The 15,519-nt window shown below is 44.4% G+C and overlaps 1 protein-coding gene across 1 annotated transcript in view; it reads right to left on the bottom strand.

The window, feature by feature from the left end:
• The window catches only part of CLGN (calmegin), a 122,646-nt gene that overhangs the window by 94,866 nt on the left and 12,261 nt on the right, over positions 1-15,519 (bottom strand). The window contains exon 3 of the mRNA XM_068279599.1: positions 5,161-5,234. Within this exon, the coding sequence (XP_068135700.1) occupies positions 5,161-5,234 (74 nt within the window). The remainder of the gene's footprint in view (positions 1-5,160; positions 5,235-15,519) is intronic.

The following is a 15,519-nucleotide window of genomic DNA, read 5'->3' as shown; positions in this document are numbered from 1 at the left end:
TTATATGTGATTTGGGCCTATGATGATGCTTTAATGCCACACAGAGTCATCTCTATTGGCAGGCATATTGCTGTATCCTACAGGCATAATGCTGTATACTAAAGTTCTGAGGCCCAGTCACATAAGTTGGTGGCTCACCCTGAGTGCAGGGTGGCACGGGGTGTCTCTCTCCTGAGGTTATCACTGCCATTGATGTGGAGGAAGATCTGCCATTGATGGGGAGCAAGGTATGTTTGCCGTTCATTTTTCCTTTCAGCCCAGAGTGCATTACTTGTATACCCAATATAAGGAGTATAGCAGAAACTCCTAATACTGGCCATACATGTAATGATTGCAGAGACCCTAAAATGCCAGGACAGACTCCACAAATGACCCCATTTTGGAAAGAAGACACCCTAAAGTATTATGTGAGGTGCACAGTGAGTTCATAAAAGATTTTAATTTTTGTCACAAGTTAGCAGAATTTTTTTTTTTATTTTTTTTTAACAAAGTGTCATTTTCCGTTAACTTGTGACAAAAAATAAAATTTTCAATGACCTCACCATTACCCTCATGGAATACCTTGTTGTGTATTCTTTCCAAAATGGGGTCATTTGTGGGGTTTGTTAACTGTCCTGGCAAGTGGGCGGGGTGCTAAATTGTGAGCACCCCTGTAAAGCCTAAAGGTACTCATTGGACTCTGGGCCCCTTAGAGCAGTTAGGGTGCAAAAAAGTGCCACACGTGGTATTGCCGTACTCGGGAGAAGTAGTACAATGTGTTTTGGGGTGTATTTTTACACATACCCATGCTGGGTGGGAGAAATACCTCTGTAAATGACAATCTTTTGATTTTTTTACGCACAATTGTCCATTTACAGAGTTATTTCTCCCACCCAGCATGGGTATGTGTAAAAATACACCCCAAAACACATTGTACTACTTCTCCCGAGTACGGCGATACCACATGTGTGGCACTTTTTTGCACCCTAACTGCGCTAAAGGGCCCAAAGTCCAATGAGCACCTTTAGGATTTCACAGGTCATTTTGCGGAATTTGATTTCCAGACTCCTCCTCACGGCTTAGGGCCCCTAAAATGCCAGGGCAGTATAGGAACCCCACAAATGACCCCATTTTAGAAAGAAGACACCCCAAGGTATTCCGTTAGGAGTATGGTGAGTTCATAGAAGATTTTATTTTTTGTCGAAAGTTAGCGGAAAATAGATTTTTAATGTTTTTTTCACAAAGTGTCATTTTCCACTAACTTGTGACAAAAAATAAAATCTTCTATGAACTCACCATACTCCTAACGGAATACCTTGGGGTGTCTTCTTTCTAAAATGGGGTCATTTGTGGGGTTCCTATACTGCCCTGGCATTTTAGGGGCCCTAAACCGTGAGGAGTAGTCTGGAAATCAAATTCCGCAAAATGACCTGTGAAAGCCTAAAGGTGCTCATTGGACTTTGGGCCCTTTAGCGCAGTTAGGGTGCAAAAAAGTGCCACACATGTGGTATCGCCGTACTCGGGAGAAGTAGTACAATGTGTTTTGGGGTGAATTTTTACACATACCCATGCTGGGTGGGAGAAATATCTCTGTAAATGGACAATTGTGTGTAAAAAAATCAAAAGATTGTCATTTACAGAGGTATTTCTCCCACCCAGCATGGGTATGTGTAAAAATACACCCCAAAACACATTGTACTACTTCTCCCGAGTACGGCGATACCACATGTGTGGCACTTTTTTGCACCCTAACTGCGCTAAAGGGCCCAAAGTCCAATGAGCACCTTTAGGATTTCACAGGTCATTTTGCGGAATTTGATTTCCAGACTCCTCCTCACGGCTTAGGGCCCCTAAAATGCCAGGGCAGTATAGGAACCCCACAAATGACCCCATTTTAGAAAGAAGACACCCCAAGGTATTCCGTTAGGAGTATGGTGAGTTCATAGAAGATTTTATTTTTTGTCGAAAGTTAGCGGAAAATAGATTTTTAATGTTTTTTTCACAAAGTGTCATTTTCCACTAACTTGTGACAAAAAATAAAATCTTCTATGAACTCACCATACTCCTAACGGAATACCTTGGGGTGTCTTCTTTCTAAAATGGGGTCATTTGTGGGGTTCCTATACTGCCCTGGCATTTTAGGGGCCCTAAACCGTGAGGAGTAGTCTGGAAATCAAATTCCGCAAAATGACCTGTGAAAGCCTAAAGGTGCTCATTGGACTTTGGGCCCTTTAGCGCAGTTAGGGTGCAAAAAAGTGCCACACATGTGGTATCGCCGTACTCGGGAGAAGTAGTACAATGTGTTTTGGGGTGAATTTTTACACATACCCATGCTGGGTGGGAGAAATATCTCTGTAAATGGACAATTGTGTGTAAAAAAATCAAAAGATTGTCATTTACAGAGGTATTTCTCCCACCCAGCATGGGTATGTGTAAAAATACACCCCAAAACACATTGTACTACTTCTCCCGAGTACGGCGATACCACATGTGTGGCACTTTTTTGCACCCTAACTGCGCTAAAGGGCCCAAAGTCCAATGAGCACCTTTAGGATTTCACAGGTCATTTTGCGGAATTTGATTTCCAGACTCCTCCTCACGGCTTAGGGCCCCTAAAATGCCAGGGCAGTATAGGAACCCCACAAATGACCCCATTTTAGAAAGAAGACACCCCAAGGTATTCTGTTAGGAGTATGGTGAGTTCATAGAAGATTTTATTTTTTGTCGAAAGTTAGCGGAAAATAGATTTTTAATGTTTTTTTCACAAAGTGTCATTTTCCACTAACTTGTGACAAAAAATAAAATCTTCTATGAACTCACCATACTCCTAACGGAATACCTTGGGGTGTCTTCTTTCTAAAATGGGGTCATTTGTGGGGTTCCTATACTGCCCTGGCATTTTAGGGGCCCTAAACCGTGAGGAGTAGTCTGGAAATCAAATTCCGCAAAATGACCTGTGAAATCCTAAAGGTACTCATTGGACTTTGGGCCCCTTAGCGTACTTGGGGTGCAAAAAAGTGCCACACATGTGGTACCGCCGTACTCGGGAGAAGTAGTATAATGTGTTTTGGGGTGTATTTTTACACATACCCATGCTGGGTGGGAGAAATAACTCTGTAAATGGACAATTGTGTGTAAAAAAAATCAAAACATTGTCATTTACAGAGATATTTCTCCCACCCAGCATGGGTATGTGTAAAAATACACCCCAAAACACATTATACTACTTCTCCTGAGTACGGCAATACCACATGTGTGGCACTTTTTTGCAGCCTAACTGCGCTAAGGGGCCCAAAGTCCAATGAGCACCTTTAGGCTTTACAGGGGTGCTTACAATTTAGCACCCCCCAAAATGTCAGGACAGTAAACACACCCCACAAATGACCCCATTTTGGAAAGTAGACCCTTCAAGGTATTCAGAGAGGGGCATGGTGAGTCCGTGGCAGATTTCATTTTTTTTTGTCGCAAGTTAGAAGAAATGGAAACTTTTTTTTTTTTTTTTTTTTGTCACAAAGTGTCATTTTCCGCTTACTTGTGACAAAAAATAATATCTTCTATGAACTCACTATGCCTCTCAGTGAATACTTTGGGATGTCTTCTTTCCAAAATGGGGTCATTTGGGGGGTATTTATACTATCCTGGAATTCTAGCCCCTCATGAAACATGACAGGGGGTCAGAAAAGTCATAGATGCTTGAAAATGGGAAAATTCACTTTTGGCACCATAGTTTGTAAACGCTATAACTTTTACCCAAACCAATAAATATACGCTGAATGGGTTTTTTTTTATCAAAAACATGTTTGTCCACATTTTTCGCGCTGCATGTATACAGAAATTTTACTTTATTTGAAAACTGTCAGCACAGAAAGTTAAAAAAATCATTTTTTTGCCAAAATTCATGTCTTTTTTGCTGAATATAATAAAAAGTAAAAATCGCAGGAGCAATCAAATCGCACCAAAAGAAAGCTTTATTAGTGACAAGAAAAGGAGCCAAAATTCATTTAGGTGGTAGGTTGTATGAGCGAGCAATAAACCGTGAAAGCTGCAGTGGTCTGAATGGAAAAAAAGTGGCCGGTCCTTAAGGGGTAGAAAGCCCTAGGTCCTCAAGTGGTTAAATAACACCAACCACAGAAACATTCTGCTTCTGAATACAAGTCCAGAACCAGCCCTGAAATATATAAAATAACTGACCCAGATGAAGGTTGCACACTACTAGCAATACCAGCTAACAGTAGATTTTTAATTAAATCTAGCAGGGCTGTGGAGTTGGAGTTATTTTTGAGTACCTTGCTGGTGGATTAAAATAAATTTTATGACAAGTTGTGAAAATATCACCTAGGAGAAAACTCAGGAGAAAAAGTGAATTGCATATGGTCCCTGGAGTCTGACTCAGTGGTTTCATAAATTGAGGAGTTGGAGTTAGTCAGATAATTTTTGTTCCTACTCCATAGCCCTGCAAAGGCTGTGGAGTTGGAGTCGAGGAGTCAGAACAATTGTGGGTACCTGGAGTCAGTGGTTTCATAAACTGAGGAGTCGGGTCAGATGATTTTTGTACCCACTCCACAGCCCTGAAATCTAGGACAGGTTTGCAGAATTACTTAGGCCTCCATTCCCATTTGAGCACAGTATTGCAAAGCAGGTGGCCGTGTTTCATAACGTTATGCTATATCATAGAAAAGGAAGGCAGGCATTCACATATACAAGAAATGGCTCACCCTGCTCCAGCAAAGGTCCCTTCTACTATTCCTCCTCCAGGGCGCCATTAAGTTGGCGGTAAAACACAATTTGGCTTCCAGCTTTTGCTGGCAGCTAAATTACGCTGTCTTTATTGTAATATGAGCACCGTCTTCTGAAGGCTCCCAAATTACTGACTGAGCGCCTGGAGAGGACTCAGTAAGTCAGGGCTCTTGCCTTTGCAGCTGACTTACCTAGGCTATTTTTCCACTCAACTGTGGCAGAAAATGTAATTTTAAGAAATCAACAAATGCTACAAATGTATTTTTTTTTACCCGCACACAGAAAAGGCATTATCTGTGAACCAGGGCATTGATTAACATGGTCTGCCTGCTTAGTATGTTTCCACATGCAGAAAAATGTTGCAAAAAAACCGCATCCAATGGAAATTAGACTTTACTTGTAAAAGGAATCGTTGCACTTCTTTGCTGTGTATAATGTACTTACCCATTCAGCGTTCCATCATCAAACGTCTCGGTAAAATACACATCACCACTAGGAACAGGTGTCTGATATGGAACCTGAAAAACAGTATAGAAAAGGCGTATGTGTGTTGATGCTTTACATGTAAGAGTGATGTACACATAAATATACATTTACAGTCATTGGCTGTAGTGGATTCATGTAAGGGAATCCACTGTTATATCCTATAAGTGTTTAATAAAAACATGCATGCTGTTTCTTACCCTGAAAAAAAAAAACTTACCTGTGTGTTATTTAACCACAGGAAAAAAAATCAGCAGCTCCCCCCAGCCTGCCTGCTTAGACTGACATCCAACTCTTTTCTGGTGACTCATGCTACGTTCTCTCCAAAATTAAAAGACCCGACAGCATGAGTCATCACAAGGGAGGGATCATGTCAGGGTCGGGAAGTTAAGCTTTGCAGCTGATTACTCAGTAGTGGATTGTAAAGGTAAGAAACAGCATGCACCCAGATGTCGTCGCCCCCACCTCCTCCTGGTGCACCGGAGATGGGGAAGAGCCCATTGTCCATGGATCGGACAAGGGCTCTGGGGGGAGGGGGAGGCTTGGCCACCCCTCCCCCCCCCCATACCATATGCAGGCTGGTATAGCTCAGGGTGTGAAGCCCCACGCGGCCGGGGCTCCACATTCTGGCTATCCCAGCCTGCATGGGGGACAAGGGGTTAAAGAGGCTTGGGAGGGGGACCCCACGTCATTTAAATTTCCCACAACTCTGAACATAAAAAAAATTATAAAATAAAAAAATACATTTATATACATGTTAATACATTATGTCATTTTAGAGCAGTGACTGCTATAGGCTGCTACTTTGTTCCCTGTAATTTTAAAATCAATTTTCTCAAAAACTAAAAGGTGTTTTTGAAAAAGTGTTTTTTTCCTCTTGTATCCACTTTCCTCCTCCACATACCCAGCAAATGTGGTGTTTCTAGCACATAAGGGGGCTTTGCTATTAACTGCTAAAGTCGGTGGCCAGGACAGTGGCGTTCCTACTGTAGTGCGCAGGGGGGCGTGGCGCACCGGGTGACAGACAGCCAGGGGGGTGTCGCCACAACCCCCCACAGCAGCAGAGCAGGAGGGAGAATCAGCGCTAGAAGGAGGGGCAGTGGGGGCAGCGGTGGGGAGGGGGGAAATATCCCCCCCCTCCCTCACCTGGGATCCCTCCCTCTGCCTCTCTCCCCCTCCATTTAGCGGTGGCAAGTGCGGGCTCGGTGGCGGGGAGGCATGCAGAGAATTACTCACCACTTCCGCGTTCCAAGCGCCGGCAGCGTCATGTCGTCAGATCTCCGCCTTCAAAGCCGCCCACTGTGCTTCCTGATTAGCGGAAGCACAGTGGGCGGCATTGAAGGCGGAGATCTGTGACGTCATGACGCTGCCAGCGCTTGGAACGTGGAAGTGGTGAGTAATTCTGCGCATGTCTCCCCGCCGCAGAGCCCACACTTGCCACCGCTGATCTATGGAGGGGGAGAGAGGCAGAAAGAGGGGTCCCAGGTGAGGGAGGGGTCCCAGGTGAGGGAGGGGGGGATATTTCCCCCCTCCCCACCACTGCCCATCCTTCTAGCGCTGATTCCCCCTCCTGGGGCATCTATACTGGGGGCAACTGTACTAGCTATACTGGGGGCAACTTTACTAGCTATACTGGGGGCAACTTTACTAGCTATACTGGGGGCAACTTTACTAGCTATACTGGGGGCAACTATACCAGCTATACTGGGGGCAGCTATACCAGCTATACTGGGGGCAGCTATACTAGCTATACTGGGGGCAACTTTACTAGCTATACTAGGGGGAACTATACTAGCTATACTGGGGGCAACTATACCAGCTATACTGGGGGCAGCTATACTAGCTATACTGGGGGCAGCTATACTGGGGGCAACTAAACTAGCTATACTGGGGGGCAGCTATACTGGGGGCAACTATACCAGCTATACTGGGGGCAACTATACCAGCTATACGGGGGGCAACTATACTAGCTATACTGGGGGCAACTATACTAACTTCTATACAATACTATACAACTAGTTTCACTGGGGACAACTAAACTAGCTTCACTGGGGGCAGCTCTACTGGGGGCAACTATACTAGCTATACTGGGGCAACTATGCTAGCTACACTGGGGCAACTATGCTAGCTATACTGGGGGCAACTAAACTAGCTATACTGGGGGGGCAGCTATACTGGGGGCAACTATACTAGCTATACTGGGGGCAACTATACTAGCTATACTGGGGGCAACTAAACTAGCTATACTGGGGGCAACTAGTTTCACTGGGGACAACTATACTAGCTTCACTGGGGGCAGCTATACTGGGGGAAACTACTAGCTATACTGGGGCAACTATACTAGCTAATACTTTAAATTACAGTTAGCTCCGCCCTCATCTGGTCATGACCACGCCCATTTTTGCTGCGAAGCACGCCGCAGGTTGTGGCCACGCCCATTTTTAGGGGGGAGGGGGGTGTCTTTTAATACCCAGCACCGGGTGCCAAATGCCCTAGGTACGCCACTGGGCCAGGGAAACATTTTCCACACATAAAACAAGAATTTTAAAATACATTTTCTCAAAAACTATAAGGTCTTTTTGAAATATTTTTTTCCTCTTGTATCCACTGTCCTCCTCCACATACCCTGAAAATTTGGTGTTTCTAGCACGTAAGGAGGCCGCTGAAGATGGCGGCCATTCACCTGCCTTTAAAGTCTATGGAGCCCACTGCGAACAGTCTGTTCGCACATTTTTGCGGAAATTCACGTTCGAAGTTCGCAAACTGAAAATTTGATGTTCGGCCATCTCTATTGATCAGCTGCAGCAATTAATGCAGCATAAACATAAATTAAGAATGGTCATGAAACAAAGCAAACAGTAAATATCACATGTGATCACTTAGTAAGGGCCCAGACACACGACAATCGCTTTTCTGAGCGCTTTGTGATTGATGTGCCATTCACTTTCATTAAAATCGCTGTAAAAATCGCATAAAAATCACCACGATTTTTCGTTTGTGCGTTTGCGGCAATTTTTACTGCAATTTTAATGAACGTGAATGGGAGAAATTTTTAAAAAGCGCTCAGAAAGCGCAAATCAATCACAATGCGCTTATAGTGTGTCTGGGCCCTTACACATTTGCTCATTCATATTGTGCCCAGATTAATAGTTGTTAAATGGAACGTGAAGTGAGATGGAAATGGATGCTGACATATGTATTTAATTTTAAACAATACCAGTTACCTGGCTGTCCTGCTGATCTATAATACTTCTAGCCACAGACCCTGAACAAGCGCATGCAGATTACATGTTTCTGACAAATATCTGACAACATTAGCTGCATACTTGTTTCAGGTGTGTGATCCAGACACTACTGCAGCCAGGAAGATCAACAGGATTGCCAGGCTAGAAAGGAAATAAATAGGGCAGCCTCCATATCTCTCTCACTTCAGGTGTCTTTTAATGTGAAATTAGAAAAAAATATTGTTTCATAAATTTGCCATAAATATAAGATCTGTGCTGCACATTTCTTTGTGCTTTAAAGAGACACTGAAGCGAGAAAAAAATATGATATAATGAATTGGTTGTGTACTATGAATAATTACTAGAAGTTTAGCAGCAAAGAAAATATTCTCATATTTTTATTTTCAGGTATATAGTGTTTTTTCTAACATTGCATCATTCTATAATATGTCCAGATTACACAACACTCAGCATTCAAAATGATTCTTTCAGAGCAGTCTGTGAACTAATGACCTCTCCTCTAGCAGAGAAAAAGTAAATAGTTCAATAACACTTGAGATAATAAAAGTCAGAAAACAGCTCTCTCCACGACTTTGAAAGTAGCAGAGCTTAATTGCTTTTTTGCTTAACTCTTCCTGTACTGGAAACAATTAGACTGATGTATCTGATCTTAATGTTTTATTTCTTAGCTGTACTACACATACAAATCATAATATCATAATTTTTTTTTTCGCTTCAGTGTCTCTTTAAGGTTGATGTATTATCTTTCCATAACAATATCCAGTGAGCTAATAGTTTGCAAAACTGGCAGTAAGTTAAACTGCGCTTCTGTGCAAACCATGGTAATAGTCGTCTTTTTAGAATGCAGGCTGTCTATAATCTCCCACTCTTGCTTTGTAAGTAGACGCAGAGAGCAGGAGCCATTGTTACTCATATTTGATGCCTGCACAGTCCCTGGCAACAAACACAAATATCTACCAGTCCCTCCAGCATGCAAAGGCAGCCCCCGCAATACTGGCCGGTCACGCGCCTCCTCACCGTGCTCCCACGGCCAGGAGCATTCTACCCTTGCGCAGTACTCAAAAATCGCTACTGCGCAGAGCCCTCTGAGGAAGCACGATCAGGGTGTGCGCAGCTCGGGACGGCGCATAAGCAGTAACCACTGACTGGTGTTGACCATCCAGCTTTGTGGTGGTTGCCGATGCTTGCTGGAGCACGTTGAACTGACGTTGTGGGCACACGACGACTCCAGGGGGCTGCAAGTAGCCACAGGTAAGTTAAACTTTTTTTTTTTTTACTTCAGTCTCCCTTTAAGACCAAACTGAATGGATTGTTTTTCAGCAAAAGTGGAATGCCCCTTTTGTGCTAGCCACACATAGTTCTTGTTGTTTTATGGAATGGAAAGGGCCAATATGAATAATAATTGGCGCTGCATGGGTCTGTGGTAAACCTGAGGCATATAGTATTGCATTCAAAGTTCCCTCTGTGAGGTAGCCAAGATTTTTATTGGCTGAGAAGCAGCTGCAGAAAGGCGTTGCTTTAGGGAAGCAGGTGATTGGTCGGCGCTCCTGGCAGGTAAGTTCTGCCAGGTGTTGCTAAGGTTAAACATTGTTGCACCAGCCAATGAGAAGCACTTTAGGTGTATATAAGACGGGTCCGTCGGCAGTATCTCTGCCTTTTGTTCAGAAGCGGTCTGGGTGAGCTCTGAGCTTGTAATACTGCTTGTATTACTATTGCTCCCCAGCCGCAATGGACATTGTGAGGTTGTTGGCTTCAAGAGCCGAAGAGCCTGGGGGACTGGAGATGTTGGCGAGATGTCTCCAGCTGGCCGAGGAGGAACAGCGGAGCGGCGGCGCAGCGGGAGGAGTTACTGACCTGCCGGCGAAGAGGGCCAGGAAGAAGCGGAGATCCTATTCGCCCGACGACCCCTGCGGCGGAGTTCCCAGGACCAGCGGAGCGAAGGCGGCAGCACCCGTCCCATCTGTGAAGAAGAGGAGACCTCCCGGCACTGAGCGGCGAAGTGGCGGACCGGGCTCTGCAGCGGCGACATCGGCGGTGAAGATTTTCCAGGTCCAAGCCCGCCCTTCGCTCCCTTCCCCTCCGCCGACCAATCCGGGCTCTGAGGAGGCGTGTCCTGCGGAAGGATTTGAAGTGGCGGCCAGTCGGGCCTCGGCTGTCTCTGATGGGCGGGGCGAAGCATCGGAGTTCCCCAGCACGTCCGCTCCCTGTGCCAGCAGTGGCCCCGCCCACCCGGCGGCGACCAATCGGGTGGCCGCCGGCATTTCTTCCGACTCCTCCTCCGATGACGACGCCGAAGAGGGGGCAGCCCCGCCTCCTTGCGACCAGGCATCCGCAGCGTCCAGCGGTGGGAGCGTGCACAGGCATGCCAGCGCCGCTGACCTCCAGCTACCAGGGCAACCTGGGTTGATTGGGTCGGCGGCAGCGGGCGGTGCAGCGCAGCTCCATGCTGGGGGAATCCACAGCGCCTCCTCCGCTCAAAGGATAGAAGTTGTGGGGCAGTTGGCCCCTCTCCCATCACAAGCTGCTAGAGGTAGTAAGTATGCCTGCAGCAATGATATAAATGTTTTAATTCCAGCCTTATTGTCTGCTTTACAGGCCAGCACTGTTTCTAATGCTGACAGAGTTTGGTTAGGCAATGTTTCTACTGCTGACCCTGTTTTATCTTCTTCTGCTCCAGCTGTTCTCCCTCCTAACCCTCCTCCTCCTCTTATTGCTCATTCTTCTCAGCAGTCCTCTGCTATTCCTATTAGGAAACCAGGTGTTTCTGAGGCAATCTACAAAGATCAAATGACATGTAAACTTTCCCCTCTAGGATTTCACTTATCAGCTAGTGTGAAAGAAAAAATTTGGAATGGGGATTATGTAGACTTACTATCATTACTACCAATAGCTAAAGAGTATTTAAAAACTGATAAAAAGGAGGAAAAATCTGAGGATGATAGGCGGCGTCCGGTGCCGCGATCATTTAACAATTGGCTACAAGCCTTCTGTATCTATGCATGTGTTATGGGCGAACGTTATCCTGAAAAGTGCCCGCAATGTTCCATTATGTGGATACGATTCTTGAAGCATATAAGGCTTATGGAGGTTTCGGCTGGTTCACATACGATGAGGCTTTTAGGCAAAAAATATCAATTTACCCAGGTACAGAATGGGGTTCAAAGGATGTGGAGCTATGGCTCAGCTTAATGATGCCTCAAAAGACAACAAGTCACAAAAGCACATCCTCTACTACCAGTAATTACAAAAAAGGCGTATGCTACGCTTTTAATGATAGTCACTGCAAATGGCCGGGAACGTGCAAATATCGTCATGAATGTGGTTTTTGTGCAGGTGCACATCCTATAAGCAGATGCTTCAAGAAGGCGGCCACAGTTGCTCAATCAGGAACCAAGGAGCTTTTTCTCAAGGGCTCCCACACCGGTGAATCTGGCAAGCATGTTACCGTGGCTCAAAATTTACCCCGACAGGGAGAAAGCTGCGCTTCTAATTAATGGTTTTAGCAGCGGTTTTGTTTTGCCAGCTTTCTCAGGAGTAAAGAACTGCGCTTGGGTAAAGAACCTTAGGTCTATGGAAACCCATTTGAGCATAGCAAAAGAAAAAATTCAGAAGGAATTGTGTGAGGGCAGGATAGCAGGCCCTTTCCCGTCACCTCCTTTCGAAAATTTCCGTATTTCGCCACTCGGTGTCGTACCTAAGAAAGAACCAGGATCTTTCCGTTTAATCCACCATTTGTCATACCCCTTTGGCAGTTCCCTTAATGACGAAATTTCTAGTGAATTGTCGTCAGTATGTTACACCTCATTTGACAAAGCAATAGAGTTGCTACGCCCGCTAGGCCAGAACGCCCTACTAGCTAAAGCAGATATTAAATCCGCTTTCCGTCTTTTACCTATTCATCCCTCATCTTTCAACTCGCTTGGTTTTTGCATAGAAAATGAGTATTACTTCGACAAATGCTTGCCGATGGGATGTTCCCTCTCTTGTTCATACTTTGAGAGTTTTTCCTGTTTTTTAGAATGGGTAGTACAACTAATCTCTGGGTATAGTCATTTAATACATTACCTTGATGATTTCCTATTCATGGGCCCCGCTTCCTCCAATGTTTGTCATAAGTTGCTGGTGGCTTTTTCGGTAATTTGTAAGGATTTTGGCATCCCATTGGCAGAAGAAAAGACAGTAACCCCTTGTGCATGCATTGAATTTCTGGGTATCACCATTGATTCGGGCGAAATGGAGTTTCGCCTGCCAGAAGCTAAATTAGTTAAACTTAAGAATTTAATTTTTACCCTGTTGAGAAAAAAGAAAGTTCTGCTAAAAGATTTACAATCCTTACTAGGTTGCTTGGCTTTTGCTACTCGCATAATGCCAATGGGCCGAGTTTTCTCTCGGCGCTTGTCTGGAGCTACCAAGGGTTTAAAATCCCCCTTTTCTCATGTTAGGTTAACAATAGATTTAAAAGAAGATTTGCTAGTATGGGCAGAGTTCCTTAACTCGTATAATGGGAGATCCATTTGGCAGGAAAATTTCGTAACAAACACGGAGTTAAATTTTTTCACGGACGCTTCCGGCAGTGTAGGCTGCGGAGCGTTCTGGAATAAGCGTTGGTTCTGTGCGGTTTGGCCTTCAGAATGGCTGCAGAAGGAGGTGACGGGAAACATAGTTCTGCTAGAGCTATTCCCAGTCGTAGCAGCAATGTATATTTGGGGACACCATTTTCAAGGGAAAAGAATAATAGTGCAGTCAGATAATAAAGGGGTGGTGTATTCAATTAATTGCCTTTCTTCCAAGTCGCCACCAGTGGTAAGGTTACTAAGATTGTTAGTACTATACACTTTAAAATTTAATATTTGGCTGAAAGCACAGCACGTCCCAGGAATAAACAATGATATCGCGGATGCTCTTTCCCGATTTCAGATGGAAAGGTTCCGGTCTCTGGCTCCATTAGCAGATCCAGTGGGGGAAGAAGTGCCTCTTTTTCTTTGGAGTCTAATTTGGAATTAATTGCCACAAGGATTCAACAATCTGTCTCCATGGCGACCTGGAGGGCTTACTCAGCCGCATGGAGAGACTGGGTTAATTTCGTTCAATTATTAGGCTCATCTGAATACCAGGTTTCAGAGGGTTTGGTTTTGCAGTATATTTCGTGTGGTTTGTCAAAAGGTCTGTCACATTCTCATATCGCTAAATCATTGGCGGGTATTTCATTTTTTCTCAAGTTGAAAAACCTTCCCGCTTGTAATTCTTATTTTTCTGTTAAGCAGGTTTTAAAAGGTCACAAGCGTTTTTCCAAGAAGCCTGATTCTAGGCAGCCAATTTCTTTGGAATTTTTAGATAAATTATGGGAGGCTACCTCTTCCGTTTGTTTTTCTGATTTTGAATCTCTTCTTTTTCGCTGTGCTTTTTGTTTAATGTTTTTTGCCGCCCTTCGTGTTTCCGAACTCATTCCGCGTTCTACTTCTTCTTCTAATGGTTTGCAATATGGGAATGTGACCTTATCAGCAGGAAAAGTAGTAATTTTCCTTGAATCCTCTAAGACTGACCAGTTAGGAAAGGGTTCTCTGATTGAGTTAAACTCGTGGGAGGGGCATAAGTTGTGCCCAGTAAACAATGTGAGTAATTTCCTGCAAGTACGGGGTAATCCCCCCGGTATTTTGCTTCGACACAAGAATGGATTAGCCTTGTCGATATTTCAGTTTACTTCGGTGCTTAATTTATGTGTTTCAGCAGCTGGTTTAGAGGGTTACAAATTAACATCACACTCATTCCGTATTGGTGCCGCCACGGAGGCTGCTAGACTAGGCCTTTCTGATAGTGTCATCAAAAAGATGGGTAGATGGAAATCTGGAGCTTTTAAGCTATATATACGCCCATAATATTTATTTCTGTTTCAGGGGCAAGAACGGTAGTCTGGATAGTGGGCCATTCCTATGTCTTTTGGGCCCATAACAGAGCCTATAGAAGATGCTACTCAACAAACCTGAACTTGGATCCTGTAAATTTTTCAGTCTTTTGGCATGGTGTTAGAGGAATGTCGTGGCATCAATTCAAGTACGTTATGTATGATCTTATCAGTGTTTGGCCAGCCCCTGATGTTCTAATCATTCATTTAGGTGGGAATGACATAGGAAAAATGAAGTCACTTGAACTGTTTTTTAATATTAGGGACGATCTCTCGATGTGTTCTGCTCTCTTTCCAAATACGAAAATCGTTTTTTCAGAGATCATCCCTCGTTGGCTTTGGTACCAACCTTCTAGTCTTCTCCCATGCGAGAAGATTAGAAGGCGCCTAAACCACAAATTGGAGAAATTCCTTCCAAATATTGGGGGATTTTCTTTCAGGCACATGGATCTGGAAGGAGGCCCTCAAGGGTTATATCGGCAGGATTTAGTTCATCTAAGCGATGTTGGCTTAGACATTTTTAATTGGAACCTCCAGTGCTGTATTGAGAAGGCTGTTGGTGGGGTGCCAGGCTAGTTTGCCTGGCGGGTGGGGTCCTACGGAGTCTTTATTCAGTTTGTGTGGTCTGAACCGTAGTGGTGGATCATATTATTTAACGTTTTATTTATATATGTTTTTTTAAGTGTTAATTTAATAAAGTTATTTAAGGACCTCAACCTTTTTATTATTATTACTTTAATCAATAAAGATGGCCACGGCCTTTAAATGCCAGCCTGGAGTCTTATTCTTTATTTATTTAGCTATTCATCTTAGAGTGTATTACTTAACAGTGTTTGCCTACAGTCCCATGGAAAGGGCCAATATGAATAATAATTGGCGCTGCATGGGTCTGTGGTAAACCTGAGGCATATAGTATTGCATTCAAAGTTCCCTCTGTGAGGTAGCCAAGATTTTTATTGGCTGAGAAGCAGCTGCAGAAAGGCGTTGCTTTAGGGAAGCAGGTGATTGGTCGGCGCTCCTGGCAGGTAAGTTCTGCCAGGTGTTGCTAAGGTTAAACATTGTTGCACCAGCCAATGAGAAGCACTTTAGGTGTATATAAGACGGGTCCGTCGGCAGTATCTCTGCCTTTTGTTCAGAAGCGGTCTGGGTGAGCTCCCCTCCCACCCTTCCCCT

Source organism: Hyperolius riggenbachi, chromosome 1 (assembly GCF_040937935.1).
Source record: "Hyperolius riggenbachi isolate aHypRig1 chromosome 1, aHypRig1.pri, whole genome shotgun sequence".
In the NCBI taxonomy this organism is placed as follows: Eukaryota; Metazoa; Chordata; class Amphibia; order Anura; family Hyperoliidae; genus Hyperolius; species Hyperolius riggenbachi.
This window is presented reverse-complemented; position numbering and strand designations above follow the sequence as displayed.